Here is a 23,843-nt window from a genome sequence, read left to right as displayed (position 1 = left end):
GTTTTTGAGAGCAGCAGTAATATTTCTAGATCTCATTTAAGAAAATTTCTGGGATATAAAAAAACTGTTGCCGATGCTATGCAAACGTAATTATACAGTGTTACCGTCTTTTGATCAAAATACTCGTCTTAATTTTTCATTTGTATGTGTGAATTTTTTAAGTACAAAAATTTCAATGATTACAAATACTAGTAAGTAATTACTTTGGTAATTAAAAAAATACATTTACTAAATCAAAATAAAATAAAAATCGCATTCAAAATTATTAAAATGATCCAAATTTGATCCACAAAAGTGGAAACTATTCATAATTTATAATTTAAATTTTTCATTTAAAATTCTTTTGAATTAAAAATCATGAAGCTCTCATTTAGATATTTAATAAACTTTACAAAATTTTAAAAACAAAGAATAATAATTCCGTTTAACTTGTTTTTAAGTTTTTACAAAAAATTAGTATAAATGAGTTATTGTTTCATTATTGTTAAAATAAATAAAGATTATGTCTTTAAAAATCATACAATTTTTTTACGTATTCTTCAACAAAATAAAAGTGAATAAAGAAAATAAACTTTCCCCTAAAAAAATTTGCTAAGGTATAAAAATAATTTTTAGTGAACTTTTTTAATTTTTGAAAAATTTCACATGAAAATGGAGAAGAAAAATAAAAGTACTCAAATTATAACTAATTTAAATTTGATTTGAGTCAGTGATTTTCAACCTTTGTTTTTTGTCGTCCAACAAAATTAAATGTTTGTTTTTTACATTAAAGAATGTTTTACTAAATAGAATTTGTACTCGTAGTTAGATTAAAAAATTTTTTTTTTGGAATTTATTATTTTTTTGCTCAATAAGTATAAGCTAAAAAGGTTTGCAAATTTTGGTATACTGAGAAAAAACGAGTTAAGAGAAACATTGTTTCTGCGAAACAAATCTGAAAAAATACCATCAAGCATTTAAAATAAGTATAATTTAAGTTGTTTGCTGTTTTTTTTTTTTCAATAAATTTTTAAAATAATGCATAAATAATGCACATTATTACAGTTTATGTCTCCCACTTTTTAAATTATTTTTTAGCAAGTCGACGAAAAAAGTATTTAAAAGCGCATACTTATATTACAGAAATTTTTTGAATATTCAATGCTCAGGGATATCAATTTACTATAGAACATTAAATATTGCTGTTTTTCAGTATGCTCAGTTTAGCAGCAAATCGGATAAATATTAGGGACATTCGTATGTACGTATATGTATGTACTTAAAAGTAGTTCCAAATAACAGTCAAATTTTCAATAAATCACTTAGTATACAAAATTTAACAAAAATTTCATACTTATATATGTGAATATGTATATTTATTAATTATGCACAGCCTACATTTATTAAATTTAAGCAAAATTTTTCAAAATTTGATAATTTATGTTAATTTTCATCAAGATGTTTTATATATAAATTACGTTGTCGGCTTCTTTCTTATGCGTACTTATGCATTACAAAATATTTAATGAAGAATAAAAATTTGCCAAGTCCGTTTACTGTTAAAAAAAAAAAATTGTTAAGTAAAAATTTGCAAATTCTATGTGGCAGGAATATGAAGTGACGCAATGTGTAAGGCGTCTGATTGTATGTATAAGACATTATTGTTGGATTTATGTATTTCTTGGTTTCAATTAGTTTCCGTCTTATGCATAACATAATTAATGTTCATACATTAAGAAATTAAGAAACACAATACTCGTAGAAACGTGCGCCCTTATCTTCTGAAATTTAATCTTTGTATGTATACAAAAAATTAAAAGTATACAATTACAAAAACACAGAAAAAAAAAAAGAAAATCATTTCTCTTATAATTTTTTTTTTTAATTCTTTTATGGTCATCTTCCATTTATCATTTAATAAAAATCTTAAAATCATTTTTTTTTTTTTGTATAAAATCTTTTTGATTAAAGAAGAGAGAAAAGTGTAGCATGTGGTCAGGCGGAAGATCAAGAGAATCAACCAATTGAAAAGAAATTTAAAAAAAAAATAAAAATAAACTGAACTGGGTAAGTAAATAATATTTTTTTTTTTTTTAATTTTCTGTTGAACCAAATAAATTTTAAACCGTAAAACAAGATTTGCCATCTTTGAATATTCAGTGAAAGTGAGACTTAATTTTTGTTTTCTTTCTTTTTGTTCTGATTTTTTTTTTGAGATTTTTTTTTTAGTTTAATTCATTCATAATTAAGGTGCGCAACTTTTTTTTTTTATAAACTTGAAATTTTGTTGATGAAGATTTTTTTTCCTTTTTTGATTTCTTTGTATTTTTTGTTTTCTTTTTATTTCCTAAATTCTTTCCAAATGGAATTCATTTTATATTAATTTTTTATTCATAAAAAAACTATAAGGAAATATTTAAAATTTAAAAGAGTTAAAAATTTATGGTGAATGGAATGTGATTTTTGTTTTTTTAATTTTAACCCGTTAAAATATTCGCGAATGTAGTAATATTTTCTTCGGGAAAAACAATAATTACTTTCTACTTAAAATTGCCGAATAATGAGAATAAAAAGATTAATGCAATATTTTATTTTTTTAATTTCATATATCTACATACATACATACATACATATACAATATTAAAATGTGGGTAACCGAATGAAAAAGAAGAACAAAAGTAATTTTTTATGTACTTTTACTTTTGAACCTATAGATTCAAAATTTATTAAATTAAGTGTATTTAAATCACTATGAGAAAACATTAAATTAATGAGATTGTGCGAATTCATTTGTATGAATAAATAAAGAAAAATCAATTTATATATTTTAATAAATCATAGTGGAAATTAAGGAATTTTAGAAGTTTTATTAAAATTATATCAAAAATTCCAATTAAAATAAGTCCGAGTACGTGTAGAACGATATTAATTTGATTTTAAAGTTAATTGTGAGTAAGTTGCACATACACATAAGTATATATACATATATATACAAATATATACATATATATACATATATAAGTATATACAAAAGAATGTGATACCATCGTATAAAAATTTATATGACTTAATATAAAAATAGCATCCTAGTTGAATATTTTCAATGTTTAAAAAAAAATTGACGTAAGATGGGAAGAAATATTTAAGAAAATGTAAATCAAGTATGACTTAGTAGGTAAAAAGTATGACTTAGTAGGTAATTGCTGCCAAAATAAGTACCTATTGATTTTTTTTTCTTGTTTATTCTTGCGTCATGCATTTTTTGCAAAATTTTATTACTTTCAAAAGACTAAATTTATTATGCAGTTGAAGGCTGTTATTTTTTAAAACACAAATATATAGTATCTTTTATCCATGCATATAAATATATGTACATACATACATATGTACTGTTTATGTTATATATACATATACTATATAAATAGGATATATAAATAGAATATATCAAAAGTTTAAAATTTTTAGGCGATTTTTTTTTTATAAATGTACATATCTTAATATGTACATTGTCTTAAGAGCAAGTACAATACAAACAAGTTCTTGCCGTTTTTTGTTTGATTGGAAATATGAATTTTCTATATACTTATGTACTTTAATTTATGTTTGAAATTTTGCAAAATTTATGTACCTTAATCTTTTGGTTCTCAAAAGGTGATAAAAGTGAAAAATTTTGTCATTTTTTTTAATTAAATCTAATCTTAAATGTTTAGATAATTGACCTAAGTTTCGAGATAATCTTCAATCAGCTCAGCATATTTTTTTCGTAATTAAAATTAAAATTAGAAATGGAAAAATTTACAATAATAATATTTTTATGCTTCCATATAATAAACAACTTTTTTTTTTTTATAAAAATTTATGAGTAAGCATTTACAGATTAAAGCGTTCCTGTGATTCGTTTGTTTTTTCATTACTTTTTATTGTTTTTGTTTACAAATAAAAAATTTGGAATTTCCTAAATTTTAACTGATTAATCTTTTCTACATTTAATCATATTTGTTGATTTATATTTAACCATTTAACGCTAAGAAATAATGGACTGAGGTATAGACCCAAGTATATGTTTTTGATCAGAGTAGAATTCTGAGTCGATTTAATCATGTCTGGCCGCTTGTCCGTCCGTAATAACGATAACTCAAAAACTAATCGAGCTAAGTTCACCAAATTTGAAAATTCTGTTTAAATTAAATCTGATCGAAGTACTAGTTCTGGAAGCTGCCATACAACTTTCAAATTTTTTTGGCTGTATCTTATAGATGCAAATTATTGTATTGAAATTTAGCATCAGTGAATATACTATTGAGACCAATGTGTTTGATAAAAGTCGTTGAAATTGCTTGGCTCCCTCTGGTAGCTGCCGTAGAACTTGAAATTGTGAAGGAACGAATTGTATTTGTAACGAAACTCTCCTCTAATACGGTAGATATGTTTTTAATAAACGTGTTGTACATTATCATGTTGTGTGAGATCCATGATTTCAGTTAGAAATACAATTTGAACAAGAATAAAATTTTGCGAATTTTTCAATTTAATTATGAATTTTTTTTAAAACAAATGTAGCCGTGTACCTTTTTTTTTTATAAAATATAGTGTTCTAAGAGTAAGGGATTTACTTTTGTTATAGTGAAGTTTCCATGCTCACATTTACATACAAATAAATTCAATCAAAAATTAAATAATATGCATGTTCTTATAGGTATTTATATTTTTTTGTTTAATTCAAGTAGAATTTTAATTTTCTTACAAGTGAACTCGTGTCCATCAGTAAAAAAAATATTTTTGTGTATCTATATGTACATAATATGTGCACAAGTAGATGTTTCGTATGTGCGATATTATACATAAATATATATACGTGCGTATGAAAGTATACGATAAACTTTATCATAAGAAATGATTACGATATGAGTGAACACAAAAAGCTAAATTAGTTTTCCCGAAAAAAATTATAGAAATGATTTTGTTTTTATCTAATTTACTGTAAATAATGCTTATCTTTTGCGCCTTGAATATTCAGCATTTTTGTTACTTTCAGGTTTTTTGTATCTTTTGCGCCTATTAAATACGTAATTCATCACAATCAAAATTTAAGGAAATTAATTTGACGGATGTACAACTACATAAAAAATATACGTAGTCACATACATATATAAATTAATATGTATAAGTTGGTCTTTCTTTAAAAAAATGAAGAATATTTTTTTTTGTACTACGTACAGAATTGACAATAGCAATTTCTTAAAAAATTACTTGATTGAACGCTTCTTAAATTATTGAAAAATAATTTTTTTTTCTTTTGCTTAAAATACTAGCAATTTTGACTAAAACCAGTTATTTAATCAAGGTAACGCATCACATTATGTCTTTCTGTTATATTCTTAAAGTATTAGTAAAATACAGTATAACCCGCTTATAAAAACTCCCCCACTAGTACGTATAATCTTACATAAATCTCAATGATTTAAAAATAAAAAAGAGGCGAAACCATAATAAGAAATGAAAAATGAAATGCGCACTATAAGTACTCTAAATTTAAAATAAAATATAGAACAGTTAACGCAAGGCGATAATTAATACGTAAATAATTTTTCAAAATACTTTTAAAATTTGTAGTAAAAATTAAAAGCTCAGTTTAAAATAAAAACATTACTTTATAACAAACTAAATTTTCATTTAGAATGAACATATCAATTAAAGGGAGCTCAGCGTTACAAGAACGAATATAAAATTGGGTTTCTTTTAAGCGAGTTGTACTGCATGACTACATTTATTTATTTTTAGGTACAATGCAAGTATAATTTGATCGTTAATCAATTAATTACTTGTTGTTAAGAGTTAATTGAGATTTTTTTTTGTTTGGTTACTTATTGAAAATTTTGCTATATTTTCAAGGTTATGCAAGATCAATGCTTTTTTTTTATTAATTGCAGAAAATTATTATAATTTTATATATTTTTATTTATTAATTGCTTAGTAAAATACATACATACATATATGTAAGTATAATTAAAATTTTATAAATTGTAAATTTTAAAAATATTAAAGAGATAAAAATAGACATGAATTGTTTTTACTTAAAATGCTATTAACTATATGTATAGATATCGCAATCAATCCTTATTAAATTAATAATGGCAATTTCGAAGAGAATAAGTGTGACAAGAAAACGGAGCTGAAAGAGATAGGGGAATCTAATAAATTTAAATGACTGCCTTTAACTCAATATGGACAAATTTATTTATAATTACTCGCAATTTTAAAAATTTTTACACATAACGTATAATAGTAATAACTGTTAGGCTCAGAGCTTTAACATATTTTAAATAAGAATTGAGAATAATATCTATTCACTGCATATATCTTTATATGTGCATATTATAAACTGCATATATCTATTATATCTGCATAAATATGTTTAAAAACGTATATGTTCATATACGTACATATGTTCAAATTATATAACAGAAAATTAAGAAGCAAATAAATTTCAATGATTGTTCTTATATAACATAAAATTTAAACAATAAAATAAAAGAAATTATAGTCATTTGATTAAATAAAACAATTATTTATAATTATATAACATCGCGCTTATTATATTTTATACTATTCAAATTTACACTATTATATTGATATAATTATACAATTATATTGATAGAACTATAAAATTATATTGGTCTCTTATTATTTAAATGAAATTAGCTTTAATTATATTTGATTGTATTATTCATAGCTATAATTATTTAATGAACTGATTTTAAAACAATTGATTTTGAATTTTTGTACTAACATCTTCAAATGAATAAAATCAAATGAATTATTTATAAAATTAAAATTGTTTCTAATGCCTAAGTTGTGAAATACCATTATTATTGACAAAAGGTCAAAAAAATTTAAGCTTTCTAAACACATATGTACATAAACATATTTATTCAACTTGTGGGTCAATATTAAAATATAACTATAATGTTTATAAGTGCTATAATGTTTAAAAATGCAGACGATTATCAAAAAACTAAAACAAAACATATACGTAAACTAATCAATATATGTACATATATCATTTTCCGATTAGAAAGTACATATTTTATTAGTGTGTTTGGTACTTTCACAAATTTGATAAGGCTTACATTGCAATTTTAAATTTTTTTTTATATTGAATTTTTTCAAAAAAATTTCAATAAAATATTAATTTTCTTTTAATAAATAAATTGTACCTGAACTAAAATGTAATTGGTACTCTATTATCTTTAAATTTGTTTTCTGATAAGATAAATTTTGTATGTACAGTCATATCAAGTTTCTATAAATAGTTTCTAAACAATTCACAAGAAAAATAAATGTAAAATAAACGTACCTACATGAATGCTTAAACGCAAGCTGACAAACATTGTATACATTTTAGTCCATGAAAAAATTTTATTGCAATAGTTTTAAAATTAAGAACTGCTTGTACACACATACTTATATGGATATAAAAACATTAATTTCTTATAATAATAATAATTATAATAATAAAAATTATAAAACAAAAATAATTAATCTTTCTTGATTATTTAATCGTGTTCGTTTTTAATTAAAAAAAAAGCAAAATCAAAATTATCTGATCATTAAAGTTCCTACGCCAAATCATTTTAAAACAATAAATAAATTAACCTAAAAGTTCAATTGTTATAATAGATATACGTATGATTACATATACATAAGTATATATACATGTATGTCCAAATCCAAAATAGATTTAGAAGTATGTATGTTGTACAGTTCTAATTCGAGCACTTAAATTTTTAAATACAACTGTTTTATACGATTTTAAATGATGATAGAGTAGTGAGTAGAAATTCTGCTTGGGTGGTGATGGTATATTCATTTAATAATATGTATATATACGTATGTATAACTATTTTATAATAATTATGAAAATAATGAAATTGAAATTCATGAATAAAAAAAAAAACTGCGTATTTTGTGAAAAAATATTATACTTGTCATTAGTTGCACATCATAAGTATACGATGTGACTCTGTGAAAAGTACAATATTTCATGAATTAGCATGCATATTCCGAAATGCAGGCAATTTTGGACGATTTCACAAAATCTGAAATTGTTTAGGGGTTTTTTTTTTTGTTGTGTAACTAACAGGACAAATAATTTACCCATTTTCGAATCTTCACATTATTGAATATGATATCGTAATCTTTACATAATCATCCTGTATTATTTTACTTTTAATATTAAGTATGTGTATTGAAGATTGCCATATAAATTGTATTGCGCTATTAAGACTTATATTTAACTATGCTTTCCTTATGAACGATAGCTGCTGAGAATGCAAAAGCATGCAAATACTAATTAAGCTTAAAGTTTATTTAGTATTTGCATTAATCAATATTGATTAATCAATAAAAAAAAACTATGCATAAAAGCCAACACAGCATTTTGTTAATTTTTTTCTGAGAAAACTATGAGTTTAAAAAAAAAATGCTTGCATACACTAAGTAACAAAATTATTACAAGTGTGTATGTATGTAGAAAATTTTTGTAAATTTATTAATATCTTTAACGAATTCTGTTTTCTTGCTTGATTACTGATTTCTTTCTTAATTTTCCTTGAATTTTGAGTTCCCACTTTTGTCTCATTTTCGCAAAGGTTTCATTTTTTTTTTTTTAATAATTAATTATTCATTAATCATCTTTTAAGGGAAAACAACTTATTTATAATTAATTTGTATGTACGTATGTATATGTAGGTTATAGTTTGACACTGTCCTGCCAAATAATTTTGTAACTTTTTAAATTTTTAATAAATTTAGTATCTAGTTAGTAAATGTTATTTTGAAGTGAAAGTGAAATTACAAGAAAATTATGAACGAAAACTTTATACTAGCGCGAATCAAAATCAATTACATTTTTGAAATAATTTAAGATAGTTTTAATGCAAATTATTGAAACGAAGATGACATTGATTAAATGAAATGATTTTTGACAAATACAAAGTACTTAGTCTTCAAAAATCGTTTACGAGGTATGAAATTAAATGTTTCGAATTTGATGTGTCAATTATGTTTATTTTTGGAAATCGCTCCTTAACATTGTATGTACAATTTTCAAAAAATATTTAAAACATTTCAAGTAATAGCAAAATTAAAGTCTGTGCTAAAAATGTAAATTTATGAGAACAAAACAATTTAGATTAGCTCTGTAAAGGTAAGGTTAAAGACCTAAGCGTGTAGGTTTATAACAGTGTATTTACTAGTACTCAAGAGAAAAAATAAATCTTTTTATGGATTAATATGGGAACACTTCAGCAAAAATATTAGAAAACCATAAATCGTGAATACATATACGATTATAGTTGTTTATCGGTTTTTAATTTTGATAAAAATTATTCTGTTAACAAATATAACATATTATATAATAAATATATCTATTGCATATTTTCATTAAACTAACATGAATTGAAATATTTATTATTAAAATTCCAAATATAAAATATTAATTTATAAAGATAAATATTAATTGGTAAAAACTAGACAGGTATAAAGTATGCTTAAATTAAAGGAACCAGTTTTCATTAATAGTAGTTTAAAATTTTATAGTTTTACTAGAGTAAGTAATTAAAATAACTACAAAAATTTTATTCTTGTTAAGTACAATGACAGTAAAAATATAATAAGCTATTTATGTCTCACACAACTACACTTAAGGAAATACGAGCCATTGTAATTTTTTTATTACTTATTTTTACTACGAATTTTTTTTTCTTTTAACTTTTTATATATCATATGAAAATTATTCTGTAAATTATTACAGAAAAAGAGCATTGTATTCATATCAAATTTCAAATGTGAAAATTTTATAAGATTTCTAAATTTATTAGAATAATGCAAAACAAAAAATGTTTTAGCAATCTATCACAAGACAGTGATAACACAATCGAATAATGACACTTGGAAAAACATACTTTTAAAATACCAAGACATTTTTTTAAGGCTAGCCTAATAAAAGGCACATGATTAAAGTCATCAAGTGAACCCATTAATCTAGACACTATTTTTTTGTAAAAGTCATTTGTTAATTTTTGTATTTTACTGATGATTTAATTGTATTTTAATTATTAATATTATTTCTTTTATTTATCAGTAAAATTTTTGATTTTTTTTTTAAATGTACTCGTAATATTCGTAATTAATTTTATTTTGTTTCCTGACACTTTTTAATATTGAAAAGTCGTTACACTAAGAGCGTCATCTATATTACAAATAGAGCACTTTATCAATTCGAAATTTGTAGTGACATGAGCGTAACTGATGTAGCCAAGTATTCAGGTATAATTTCTGATTAAATTTTTCAAAAATAAAAATTAATTTGATTTTAGAAAAAATTAAATTCTTGTAAAATGTGTACACAAGAATTTTACAATAAAATTACAACAAATTTACAAATATTGCAAGAAATTCATATTTTTTAAATTAATTCGCAAATATTCTTAAAATTATAATTTAAAATAAAAAATTGTAATTTTTTCAGTAAGGAATTGTTCATACCATATTTTTTAAGCTATTTTTATATACGAAAAAAGTAAAAACAAAAATAATATTTTTAAATGTTTTTCTTTCTTTTTTGTTTTCATTAAATAAGTAAATAAAAAATTAACATTTAATTAGCATACAAGAATATAATAGTGTATATATATGTAATAAACACTTATGTATATTTAAATTTAAACTTACCTGTACGTCATATTCACCAGGTCGTTTACATCGCCAACCATCTTTTCCGATACATTCAGAATAGTGTGCAATTAATATTATATCGATAATGACCCATACTAATGATGTTAAAATAATTATCCGACATGTATTGGAACGAAATTTACCACGAAACATTCTAGTCAAATTTAAATTTGTCATTTTTTAATTTTAATATTTTTTTTTTTTATAAAATAAAAAAAAAAAAAAAACAAAAAAAAATTTCTTTTTAATTATTATTATTATAAAAATAAAATTTACAAAATAAAAATTATTTTTTTTTATTTCACTTTTATAAAATTTAATTTAATTAATTAAATAATTTAATTAATGATTAATTATTAAATTACAAAACTTTATTTTACATTTAATTTTCATAACTGATTTGGAAGATATTTAGTTTTTGATTTTTTTTTTTGGGGAAGGGGGAAATAAATGAAAACCATTAAAAACCCATAAAATGAAATGAATTGGTGTAAGAGAGTAAAAATTTGTTAAAATAAAATAAATTTAGGTTTAAATGAAATGAAAAAGAAAAAAATAAATAACAAATGAAAAAGTCTATTCTCTCTCTCTCTTTCACTTTTTGTTAATTTTTGTTCTTAACTATGAGAATAGATTTGTCACACTTGTTCCCTTGATAATGCCATTTTATTATTTTTTTTTTATTTTTATGATTTGTTGTTACTTTCGTTATTTTATTTAATTAGCTAAAAATTTTATTTTTGATTTTGTAATTAATTAGTTTTAGAAATTGAATTTTAGCTGATTTTTACGATATTTTAGTAAATAAGCATAAATATTTTGTTAATTTCGCTGCTTTTATTGTTTATTTTAAACTAAATATTTATTTTTGTTTTTAATTATTTGTTATATTTTGTATATTTTTAATTTAGAATTAATATTTATTATGATTTTTATGAGATACGAGGTTAGTGGTTAAATTTCATTTCTTAATATTATACATAGATATTGAATTTAGAGATTTTGTTACTTTTGTAAATTGGTCTGGAATGTGTTTCACTATTATGCCATAATATGGTGAATGTATGATATTACTTAAGTTGATTTATTTATAATTTATGGTAAAGTATGTATATAGTTTAATCTGAAAAGAAAATAAATAAAATTAATTGAATTAATAATTGAGTATAAAAAAATTATAAATTTAAATATTACATGTGATAAGAAAAGAAATTTAAAATTATAGAGTTTGGGATTTATTGATCTAACTTATGAAGAATTATAACATTTGCGGTTATATTAAATTTTTATAGATTAAAAAATTTAAAATTATGTTCATATAAAGTGCTATACGAAATTGCTCTTCGTAAAATATATAGTATGTAATAAATATTAATAAGAAGCCGCCTTCCAAAATAAGAAGTTGTCTCCGCTAACTACACAATTATCATAATATCCACACAAGTAACATAAATATCGTATGTAATTGAATTAGAAAAATATTTAATGACTATACTTTCAAAGAATTTCAAATACTATCTGATGGGCGATCCCAATTTGGTACTCAATAATGTTTTTAATGTTCAACGTATTACTTACTTTCATGCAATTGCAAAGATTGACAATTTTTAAGATAAAATAAGTAATATTTTGGGTTACATTACTCACTAATTTTATGCTTCATTTTTAGGAAATTGAAGATTTTTAAAATTTAATATCATTTTGTAAACACAAATTACTCAAAGACACATTTGAGTTAACTCAGTTACCTATAAAACAAAAAATGGTATTTTCTAATAGGTTATAAAGAAATAATGAAGGAAACCCTCCAGTGGAAAGGAAGGAGTGTTAAATATGGTTGAAATTAAAAATCATTTAAAACAACATACTGATAATTAACAATATAACATTTTTGTTTTAATTTATTTAAGTTTTTATAGAGAATTTCCAGCTGTTAAAGTTCAAGAAAAGTAATCAAAATATTTTATACATGTTTGTTAAATTTTTAACACTTTTAAATTAGATGGTATTGACATTTTGATGAAAAAATTTCGGTGTTTTAAATCTTAATTTAGTTTTTTTGATTTTTACTAATACAAAGCCAAAAATTTCATTTAAATAATTAACATTAATTTAATAACAATCGCGAATAGAAATTTAACTAAATAAGAAAGCTTAAAAAATATCAAAATCTAATTGTGTATGATTTTAGGGAGTTTATATCAAATTATATTAATTAGAAAGAACAAATTCGAACAAAAGACATCGAATTAAAACTTAATCAATTTTTGTTACATGTGTTCAAAAAATTAGTAATAAAAGTGTTAATGAAAGTGTCATATATTCTAAAAGTGGGACAAATTTAATTTTCACTAAAAAATTTTAATTTATTAACAAAATTTATGAAAACTGTATAAAATATTCATATGTATTGGACGCATAAAATACTCTTCCAAATTTGAAAAGTTTCCATCAAATAAAGATGATATGCACACACAATCATCAACTCGAATGAATTAAGACCTTTAATTTGGTCATAATTATATTAAATTTTCTTTAACTAAAGCAAATTCAAATACAAATTTTTTTTAATGTTTTATTTAGTTAACAAAATTTCTAAACTAATTTTTATATTGTTTTCGTAAAGTACCGCATATTTATGATTACATACTCTTTAAGGTGAAATTAAGAAATTTAAAAAAATTTTTTTTGATTCTTTTTTTTATTGACTTTTTGACACTGAAAAGAGTAATTGTGGTTAGGCCAACAATAAAAACATAATTTAACTATAATTTTTTGTTTCCAGATTTAAAAAGTCCACTTAATTATTACTTTTCTTTTCAAAGTTTTGCCTAATTATGTGAAGACAAGTACTCACTAATTACATGAAGACAAATTGTGTTTTAAGTAGAGATAAATTAGAATTTCTTTCCAAAAAAAAAAAAAATATTGTATAAGTGTCATTAGAAATTCATTAAGATGGTCAATTTGTGTTTAGCTGTGTATACAAAAAAGATATACATTTAATTTATTTATGACATGAATCTTAAAAAGTACATTTCTCTTTAACAAGTTATTAAAAATTTTAGGATTAAATAATTGAAAAAAAGGTCTATTGAATTGCATTGCATACAATAAGGGAGGTTATCTTATTATCTTATTGTGTATTGTATATTTTAAGGAGGAATGAAACTTAAACTTCACCCGTATAATAAAACGATTAATTTAAACTCGGAGTTTATTGAAGATATTTGCGTTTTCAAACACCATTTGGATTTTCATTATTTTGTAGACCTACAATTTAAGTGTAAGAGAGAATTAAGTGATTTTAGATTCCCGCAGAAGTTATTTAAATTATTTTAGTATTCCATCAAATAAAAAACAAACAACCAGATTCGAAGTGATAAGAACATTTTTGACGAAATTTTTCGGAAATATGCTTAATGAAACAGGAAAAGAAATATGTATGTGCTTTGGAAGTAAAAATATTTCATGATCTTGGTTTTTTATTTTTTGTAATTTAAATAACAAAGATTTTTATTCTTCAAATTATTCAATTAAAGTATAATTGTAAAAAGTATGAAAATAAAATATTTAAAGAATAATTTTTTTTTTAAGATTAAATTACTTCTTTTGTAAACTGTTTATACACTAGAACCATAAATTTTAAACAATTAAATAATATCTAGGCAGGTACTTACACATTTTTGAAATTTTTAGAAATTTAATAATATGTAAAGAAATTTAACGAAAAAGTACGCAAGCTTTTAAATTTAGACACCATCTATCTAAGAAACATACACTTGTTGGAGATACTGATTGATGAAGCGCTCTGGAAAGGAAGATATAACTCTGAAACTCTGTGAGAGAGAGTATCGGAAAATGTCGTCAGTAATTGTTATGACCAAAGTCATTGGCTCCATTGTATCATTTCGGATTTCTAAAAACGGTCAAGTAAGGAAAATATTCAATTCTAGGGTCAAGAGAATAAGAAATCGAGAATGACTGTACTTTGGTTGAGTTTTAACAGAAGAGAGTTGTAATTTTATATGGTAGAAAATATTTAATAACGTTTGCACTTTTATAATCTGAAAAATCTTTTAGAAAGTGTCATTTTTAATTTAAGTTTAAAATTAAATTATAATCTCTTTATATTTTAAATTATAAAATATAGGCAAAACAATTTTAATATTAATACAATGTTCAATTTGTTGTTTTTAACACTTATACGTTAGGTATAAGTGTTACATTAGTTACATTATCTTACGTTTACTTTTACATTTAGTATATACGTACTGCGTACATATATGTATATGTACACGCATCCCTTGCTTAACGACGTTTTTGGGACTGAAAATTTACTACCTAAATCGAAATTACGCTATTCGAGGGGGCATAAATCAAGGGATACCTGTATATGTAAATACAGTAAATAAGTATGTTGAATGATAGACGTGATATGTTAGCAAAATTTGTCTAAATTAAATGCTAAAAAAAGTCACGTAACAACAAATGTACATCAACTTAATTTTCCCAAAAAAAAAATAGCAAAAAAAAAATAAATTAACTTCTTTAGTATATAAATTACCTTTAATCTTGATTTCAATTGAACATCCGACATTTTTCTTTATTTTATTGAAAATAATAAAAAAATCAAAAAAAAAAACTAGAAAATAAAAAATATTTTCCTCTATCTTAAATTACGTGTAAATGTTAGGCAAAATAAAAAAAAAATTTTATTTTATTCTGTTATTTTTATGCCACACCAAAATGCCCGGCAGTGTAAATTTCTTTTAATGTCAAAAAAAAACAAAAAAAATGACAAAAGGAAAATCAGAAAAAGAAAAATCAGTTAAGTTTATACAAAAATTTAACCTCTTTTTTCTTTCCTTTGCATTTTACGTTTACATTAAATGAAATCTAGATCTGCGTATGTGCATACTTACACATACGTATGTATGTATGTATGAGCGATTGTATGTTCCCGTAAAGGTTATTTAAGTCATTTATTTATTTATCGAATTTCCTTTCACTTTTATAACGCTACAACCATTGATACATAGTGACACACACTCATACACACGTAATCAAACCAATTTTTTTTTTTATTTTTTTTTAAATTTTTTTTATAAATTGTGATACAGCACTGATACGCTTGTCATTAGTCTAAATCCGATTGACTGATTTAAAAAAAAAAAAAACAAGAAAAAAAATACAAAAATAAATAAAAAATCAAATCATAAATTTTTCACTTTTTTGATGATTTTTCCATTTTCTCCAGTTCATTTTTTTTTTACAGTTCTTCGTTAATTTATTTTTTTTTTTAATTTCGATGTTTTTTCATTTTTTTTTTCTCGATTTCTTTTTTCGAGTTATCAGTGTACTTGTACATTCACTTAAATAATTTTCAATACATATATGCGGCACTATAGCAGTGTTGGAATTTTTGTTGTTCATAGAAATTAAAAAAAATGTTTTGGTCGGTTTCTCTTCTCTATCGAAATTGATCTAATATTTCGGTCTTTCAAACTGAATTTTCAAAAGTTAATATTAATTTTAATGTATCTATGTATGTATGACAAAACTATATTTCCAAGTTATAAAATATTCACATAAGCCAAATTCTTTGCCATAATATAGTATATTAAAATTTACAAGTTGGTAACACTTTATAAATAACCGAATTCTAAAATTGAAAACCAATTATTAAGTAGCTACTTTGAGATTTTCAATTTATGTGATTTTCAAGAACATTGATTTTGTCCGTAGATTGGGCACTGCTAACCTATTTTCTTAACACTGGCGAAATGTGTGATTAAATATGAGCGTTACCAAGTGAAGAAAATTCTGATCAATGGCCGGCCAATACAATAGTAGAAAAACATGGTTTCTTGCACGTTTCAAATTTTTATACCCGTACGAACGTATTTTCGAAGGGTATACTAAATTTGCCATACCGATTGTAACGCTTAGACTCAAGTGTATGTTTTTCATCAGCGTCGAATTCCGCATACTGTGCATGTGTATACTTTGCGAATAAAGTTTTCTGCAAATTTATTTTTATTGACACGTAATTACAATTTTTATTGAAGAAATATTTTATGATTTTAAAATTTAATATTATGTTTACATTTATAAATATTGTAAACTTATTTCAACAATATTGTAATTATAATTTGCGAGTATAAATATCTATTTAATTTAAATAAATATATTTTTGCTTAAATTATCATGTTCAAATTTATCTTTATTGTTAAATAATATGTAGTATCTAGTAATAATGAAAAATGTGGCATTATTTTACCAGTGATTCTCAATATTTTTTTCTAATTGTGGCACCTAGTATATCTTCTTTGAATAACTCTACATATATATGTATGTATGTAATAAGAGCGAAATTTTTATGTTCTTAATGTTTAAAGTTTTTATTTTTAAATTATTCAGATTTATTTTGCAGTTAAATTTTTAAAATATGTATGTACGAGCATTATTTTTCTGATTTAATTTTAGAACTTGGAAGGAATTATGAAAATAAAGCTTAAATAAGTTACTAATTAAATGCGATCCAAGTTGGTACTGCATGTCGCAGTATTCAAATTGAGAAACGGTGTTGATTAACATAGGTACATACTTATTTATGTACACTTATACGCATAAGTATATAATAATATGCCACGAGTATATATAACTGCAGTCACGTTGTGTTAAAATAAACATTATTTATTTATTTTTTTTTTTATTCGAAAATCTACTTTATCTAAGAACAAATTATGAATTTTAAATTAGCAAATAATAGCAGAAAATTCTTATTCCGGCTGAAAATTGATTGAAAATTCATAAAAAGTCCTTTCCGAAATATACAAATAAAATTCTATAGATATACATATAATATAATATATAAGTGTATGTGTATATATTTTATGGATTTGTACAAATAAATTTGAAAAAAAGAGAAAAGAAATATTATTTGAATTTGTATGAATTTGTAGATAATTTTTTATATAAAAAAAAAATTTATAAAAAAAAATTGTTTTTTCTGGAAGGAAATAAAAATTATGTTTTTAGTTTTTATCATTTTAACCGACCGCATTGCATATAAGGGATGTTATGTGATGATACCAAATTTCGGATGTTGAGTTTTTAATGAGAACGCACTTCCCCATGGTAGGGAAGCGCAAATGAATTTTTGTTTAGAGAAATGTCAGTATATCGGTCTGACCGTCTGTGTGTGAACGTGGGTATCTCAAGTGCGACTGAACCAATTTTGAAGAAATTTTATATGTGAGTTTATTTCGGCTATGTCACGGATTGATCAACTTTTGGAATTTGTCAGACCTCGGGAACTGCCGGCCGACTATATATTTTTGCGATTATAAATTTTTGAGCATTATTTCACTAATTTCTACCAATTTCCTTGAAATTTAATATTTTAATTCTGGGTGGTAAAACTATGAACCTATAAATTTTGTGGAAAGATCAAATATTTAATTCAGATTCCATCAGAACTAATTAATGGAATTTCTTGAAATTTGACATTTGAGCTCTGGTTGTTACTAACTGGCAAATTTTTCAGTGAATTTGAGAACATCTTCTATAACACTTTTCATAATCTTCATAACACTTTTGCTGAACTAGACAATAAACATTACGATTGGTTATATGATGACCACATCAAAATTTTTTTGTTTATCTCTACTGTGTTCTACGGTATTTGTTGGCTCATTTAATTTTTTTTTTATTGTAAATCTTACAATGTAGTTTTTGGTTGAAAATTTGAAAAACTTTTCTTCCGAAATTTCCTTATTTAGTATGAAATTTTGGTTTTATAATCTTTTTTTTTTAATAAAACAAAAATGACTACGTACATATTATTTTCCTAAGGGATATACATACATACATACGGATGTATAATATATTAACGTGTATATTTATATATACATTCATATTGGAAAGATAAAACCAAACTAAAATATTTTATGTAAGTTTTTTTTTTTTCGGTCCTTTGATATGGAAAATTTAAACAAAAAGGTTAATGCTTCTGACTTCTTCTCATTGTATTCTTTAGAAATTTATTTGATTAATGAATAAAATTCTATAATGATGTATATATATATACAATTATTTAATATTATATAAATTTAAATTTATATGCATGTGAAGATAATATGTGCATATACTTTAAGTTTGTTATATATATATACTTAAATAGTATGCAAATTGTGACATTGTTGAAGTTGAAGAAGAAATATTTCACTATAAAATAAATATTTATGTGGATGCTGTATATGGGAAAATTTAATAAGAAATTTCAAATAATATTATGTATACATATATTTTTCTTATATTCATATATGTATACATGTACAATACCTAAGTATACATGTACGTTATATATATTTGACAAAGGAAAGTAAATTTCTAAGAATTTGATTTACATTATAAAATTTGAATTTTTATTTCATTATATACCCGAACACATGTATGTGAATGTAAAAACATCAATAAATGTTCTTATTTTTTTTTAAAAGCAAAAAAACTGATGTGTGTATAACACTTATGTATACTTAATTCTAAAAAGATTATGACCTTGAACTTGTCAAAATTGAATTTTAGTTTATATACTTAATATAAATACACTTATGTTAATATTTTAAACAATGTATAAGTAGGTTGGAATATAACTTTTATATTGTGTATAACCCGAAATTTTTTTATTAAAAAACATCAATAAATATTCGATTTAATAAATATTTTTTCAAATAAATTATTCTGGCTTGTAAATGAAAAGTTGATCTGATAAATGTGGATCTATCTGAATTGAATTTGTTTTCGTCAAATTACATTATAATTTTTTTGAATCAATGGAATAGACAAGTATATTTAATCGGATTTGTGGAGGCCTGTAACCGGAAATGTTATTTGCAATTTAGGCCAATCTTAAATTAAACTATATTTTTCAGTAATAGCTCAATACTTTTTAACTTTTATGGCCCATCATATTTTCATATTCACAAGCCTTGCATTTGAACTAACGGAATTTTGTAATAACGGAATTTCAAGACGAAAAGTATACCATTTAACTCGTGTTACTGTTATCTAAGAGTTAATTTGTAATTGTTGTTCAATTAGAATATACATATGTATATGTACTTAGTTGATTGTTTTGGAAAGTCAGAATTTTATAAAAAAAAATTAATATTTTAATAAAACTAATATGTTTGCAAAATAGGAGTCTGAAAAAAATATTTTTATATACTTTTGAAAAAGTAATAAAAGTGTTTCACACCTTTTGAAACTTAAGGGCATTATTAATTTTATATACCGTAAAAAAAAAATAATTAGAAAAATTTTATGAACCATTTTAAAGTATATTACATTTCAAGTACATAAACATATACATATGTATATGAAAATAACCCTTATTCGAATTCTTACAATAGGAACAAACAAAAAAGTTTTTCATTTGTGCATTAATTTCTACTTTAATTAGTATGAAAATTTTCCTCTCCGTATTTAATTTTAGTATATATAAAATTCTAAAATTTGAAAAATTATTAATTACATCAGAAAAATTAAGTTCTAAATTTTATTAAAAAAATAATGACTCTCCCAAAGGCCCATTAAATATTTTGATTTTTAGTTAAAATTTATGAGCTCTTTTAAAAAAAAATTAAACAATTGTAATAATAAATATGTATAGTAAATATTTATAGATAAGTATGTTATATTTATATTAAAATTTCACTGATAAAATTCAACTAAACTATAAATACATATATAATGTACATTATAATAATGAACGAGAAAAAACATTAAGTATCTTTTAAAAAATATTTTGCCTTTATAATAATGTCATATAAATTTTCATATTTTTGATTTTCGCACTACATTAACTTTTAAATCCCTTATACTTATTCCTTATAGTTAGTTATTATAACATTAAATTTTAGATATAATATGCAACGAAAAAACAAAAATGAGAAAGAGTGAATTATTTTGAAGGACATCTTAACAAAATTTTGTATTCTTATTTTTTTTTTTTTTGCCCCGTTTAAATTATATAATACAATTAATAATAATAGTAATATGGATCTATTATATCATAGGAATTTTTTTTTAATTTTTGATTTAGATCAAGGTTTTATCTGATATGGAAAATGTTATTTTACGCAGTGAACTTTAAAATAAATACACAAGTGTATATTTCAATACAAATTTATGTAATTTTTTTAATATTGTATAATCGAGGACCTAATCAAACTTTGTTAAAATAAGTATTTGTATAGTCTTTGATTTTTGTTATTGTATATTGAAATTTTCTTTTTCTTCCTTCTATATTCCTCGTGAGAACCATAAGGCCGCTACAAAGTTTCACCATCGCATTCTGTTTTGGTCCATATTTTTAATTTTTGATTATTTGTGGGTATTAATAGTTCTACACAATACATTTTTTGGGGCGTGCTAGGCGTTCTTTTCCTTGAAAGTTCTACTCTTGGGTTAGAGTAAGTATTGCACATGGCCCCTAAATCTGTATACAAAGACTTGTAGTTTATTTTTAATTTTTTTTATTTGCCAATCAGATCTTTGAACCAAATGCAAAGACCGATTTTTCCAACTTTGTCTTCTAATTTTAATGTGTCACTTATTTTCTTCATTTTTTTGGCGCCTCTTGATGTGGTTGTTACGCTGCCAAGATACTTGAAACTTGTAACATCCTTATTTGGTCTTGAGCTGACATTGAACGGGTCCAGATTTGTTGTGCTAATTCGGAGTGATTTGTTTTTATAAATAAATTTAATATTACACCTAACACAAAGGGCGCAAACAGACAGTTTAAAGTTATTAGGAATATTTCCTCGAAATTTTTTTGAAGCCAATGTTCTAAATTATTTTTCTATACATTATTTTATTTGTAATTTTATTCCGAAACACACTGAATTTTAATCCGAAATGCATATAAAATATTTTTTTTTAAAATTTTGGACATAACACATGCTATAAAAATCTTTATGAATTAAATAGTTGAGAGGTGTGTAAATTTTTTAGGCTTTATTTTTGTATCTTTCTATTATCAAACTAAAATTTTAAAATTTCATTAATTTTACAGACCAATTTATACATATATAGATATTATGTGTATGTTTATTGTGTATACATAATTATTATATACAACTTTATAGTATAATTTTGTAATATAATATAAAAAAAAGCATATTAATTAACAATGTGTTGCTCTTGACAGAATTTTTATATGTTAATTGTTATTGTCTAAAATATAATGGAACAAAAACAAAGAAAAAACAATAACTATTTTATAAATAGGTGAAAATTTAAGTTAATAATTATCATCATTATATTATCAGTTTTTAAGTTATTAAAAAAAAAATTCTTGATGGCTATAAACGCTATAGAAACTGCCAAAAAATAACCTACATAATCCTACAGGAAAAATATTTTTTAATTCTTTTTTAACAGAGTGATGATTTTTAACTTTTTCAAACTTTTTTTTCTATTTTACTTTTCAACCCGTTAACCATTATTCTGCTCTGCATATTATAATAACCGATTACAGTCCATGATAAAATTCTAAATAAAAAATTATTTTTAATTTTTTTTTTCTAGTTAATTTTGTTCTGTTATTTTCATTATTTTTTATTTTAGACTTTACTATTGTTACATTATAGTTTCTCTTTTAGTCTATTATGTGCTTACAAAACAAAAAATAGTGAAAATCTTTTTGAAATAAGAATAAAATAAAAAAACAATTACAAAAAAAGAAAAAAACTAAATTAAATAAAATGAAGAAAAATAAAAGGTAATTTGAAGGTCAATTACCTTCGGGTCGCTAATATTCAGCTATTTAAAATGTTTTTATGGTTTGAAGAGTCTGAAAGTAACTGGAATTCTTTTTATATAATAATAAAAACAAAAATTATAAAAAAGTTCACTTGCCTAACCTTAAGATGGGGTTATATTTCGTTTTCACTTAGAAAATAAATTTTATAATTAAAATTTTAGAATAATAAAAATTTAAATTACCAAAGTACTTATGCATAGTAAAATTTTTCTTAAAAAACTTAGCGACCTCAATTGAGATTGATATTCTTATGTCACTGTACCTATTGCAATTAAAAATAATTTAATAATCAGTGACTATACGGAATAGTTGTTGTACGCTTTTCGCTAGGCTTGTAGTAGTTGAAAAATGCATTTTTTATCCTGGAAAATGTCAATGTATGTGTGCAAACACATCCAAATGGAAAATTTTATTAACACAAAAGGTAAGTAATTATTCAACTACTTCTTGATAAGCAGTCATTGATTACTTTTCTAGTTACCCACAATGTAATTTCTGGATTGAATTTCGCCGGTAATGTCGTATCTGTTTAGTTATTTTCCGCTTATTTATTAAGTAGATTGGATATAACGTCGGTTAAAAAGCAGAAAGCATTAAGTGCGTTTTTTGAGAATTCAGATTTCATAGATGAATTAAATCAGAATAATATAATCTTTGTTGTGGCAAAAAATCATGCAAATCCAGAATGTGGTTTATAAATCCAGAAATTTAAGAGACCAATCCCATTGCACTAATTGATTAGTTTTACAATTTTACGATTATTTCAAATTGAATTTATTCAAAACACAGTTTCCTGACTTAATGTTTTCTGCTTTTTAACCGACGATAATATGTATTATGTATATTTAAAAAGAAACAGAATAGAAACAACAAATTTCAAAATAAAAAAAGGCAAAATATGATGTCATTCAGAATTCTTGAAAGTAAATTCCTATTAATTGTGTAGTGCTTACCCTCTGTAATTCTATGAAACAAATAACATTACAAGTCGTTCTTTAATTTCTCACTATTTTTCGTTTCATTCTTAATGTAACCAAATTTAATTACAAAACTGGTTTTACTTTATATTGAAGACCTTATTTTCGATTAATATTTTTTTCCCTTCATTATTTTCACATATACCTAGCATTACAAATGAAATAACAAATTCATAATATTCATTTTTCATTCAAATATTTTTTCATATGGGGCAATAATAGTTATTAAGTATTAAGAAGAATATATACTAATGCTTTTGTCGGTAGTATATATATATAGTAATGATTCTATTATGTATTAAAATACGTGAGAT

The 23,843-nt window shown here is 22.9% G+C and overlaps 1 protein-coding gene across 3 annotated transcripts in view; it reads right to left on the bottom strand.

The window, feature by feature from the left end:
- Positions 1-23,843, bottom strand: part of LOC129608760 (polypeptide N-acetylgalactosaminyltransferase 5) — a 72,186-nt gene that overhangs the window by 25,083 nt on the left and 23,260 nt on the right. For 2 of the 3 annotated variants that reach the window (XM_055520458.1, XM_055520457.1), the window contains exon 1: positions 10,714-10,893. In XM_055520458.1, coding sequence (XP_055376433.1) covers positions 10,714-10,893 — 180 coding nt within the window. Of the gene's footprint in view, positions 1-10,713; positions 10,894-11,725; positions 11,840-23,843 lie in introns of those variants that run through there. The other variant, XM_055520459.1, reaches the window with a different exon arrangement.

This window comes from Condylostylus longicornis, unplaced genomic scaffold (assembly GCF_029603195.1).
Source record: "Condylostylus longicornis isolate FDR11 unplaced genomic scaffold, ASM2960319v2 ptg000034l, whole genome shotgun sequence".
In the NCBI taxonomy this organism is placed as follows: Eukaryota; Metazoa; Arthropoda; class Insecta; order Diptera; family Dolichopodidae; genus Condylostylus; species Condylostylus longicornis.
The sequence above is the reverse complement of the archived record's forward strand: the minus strand, read 5'-3'. Positions and strand labels throughout refer to the sequence as shown.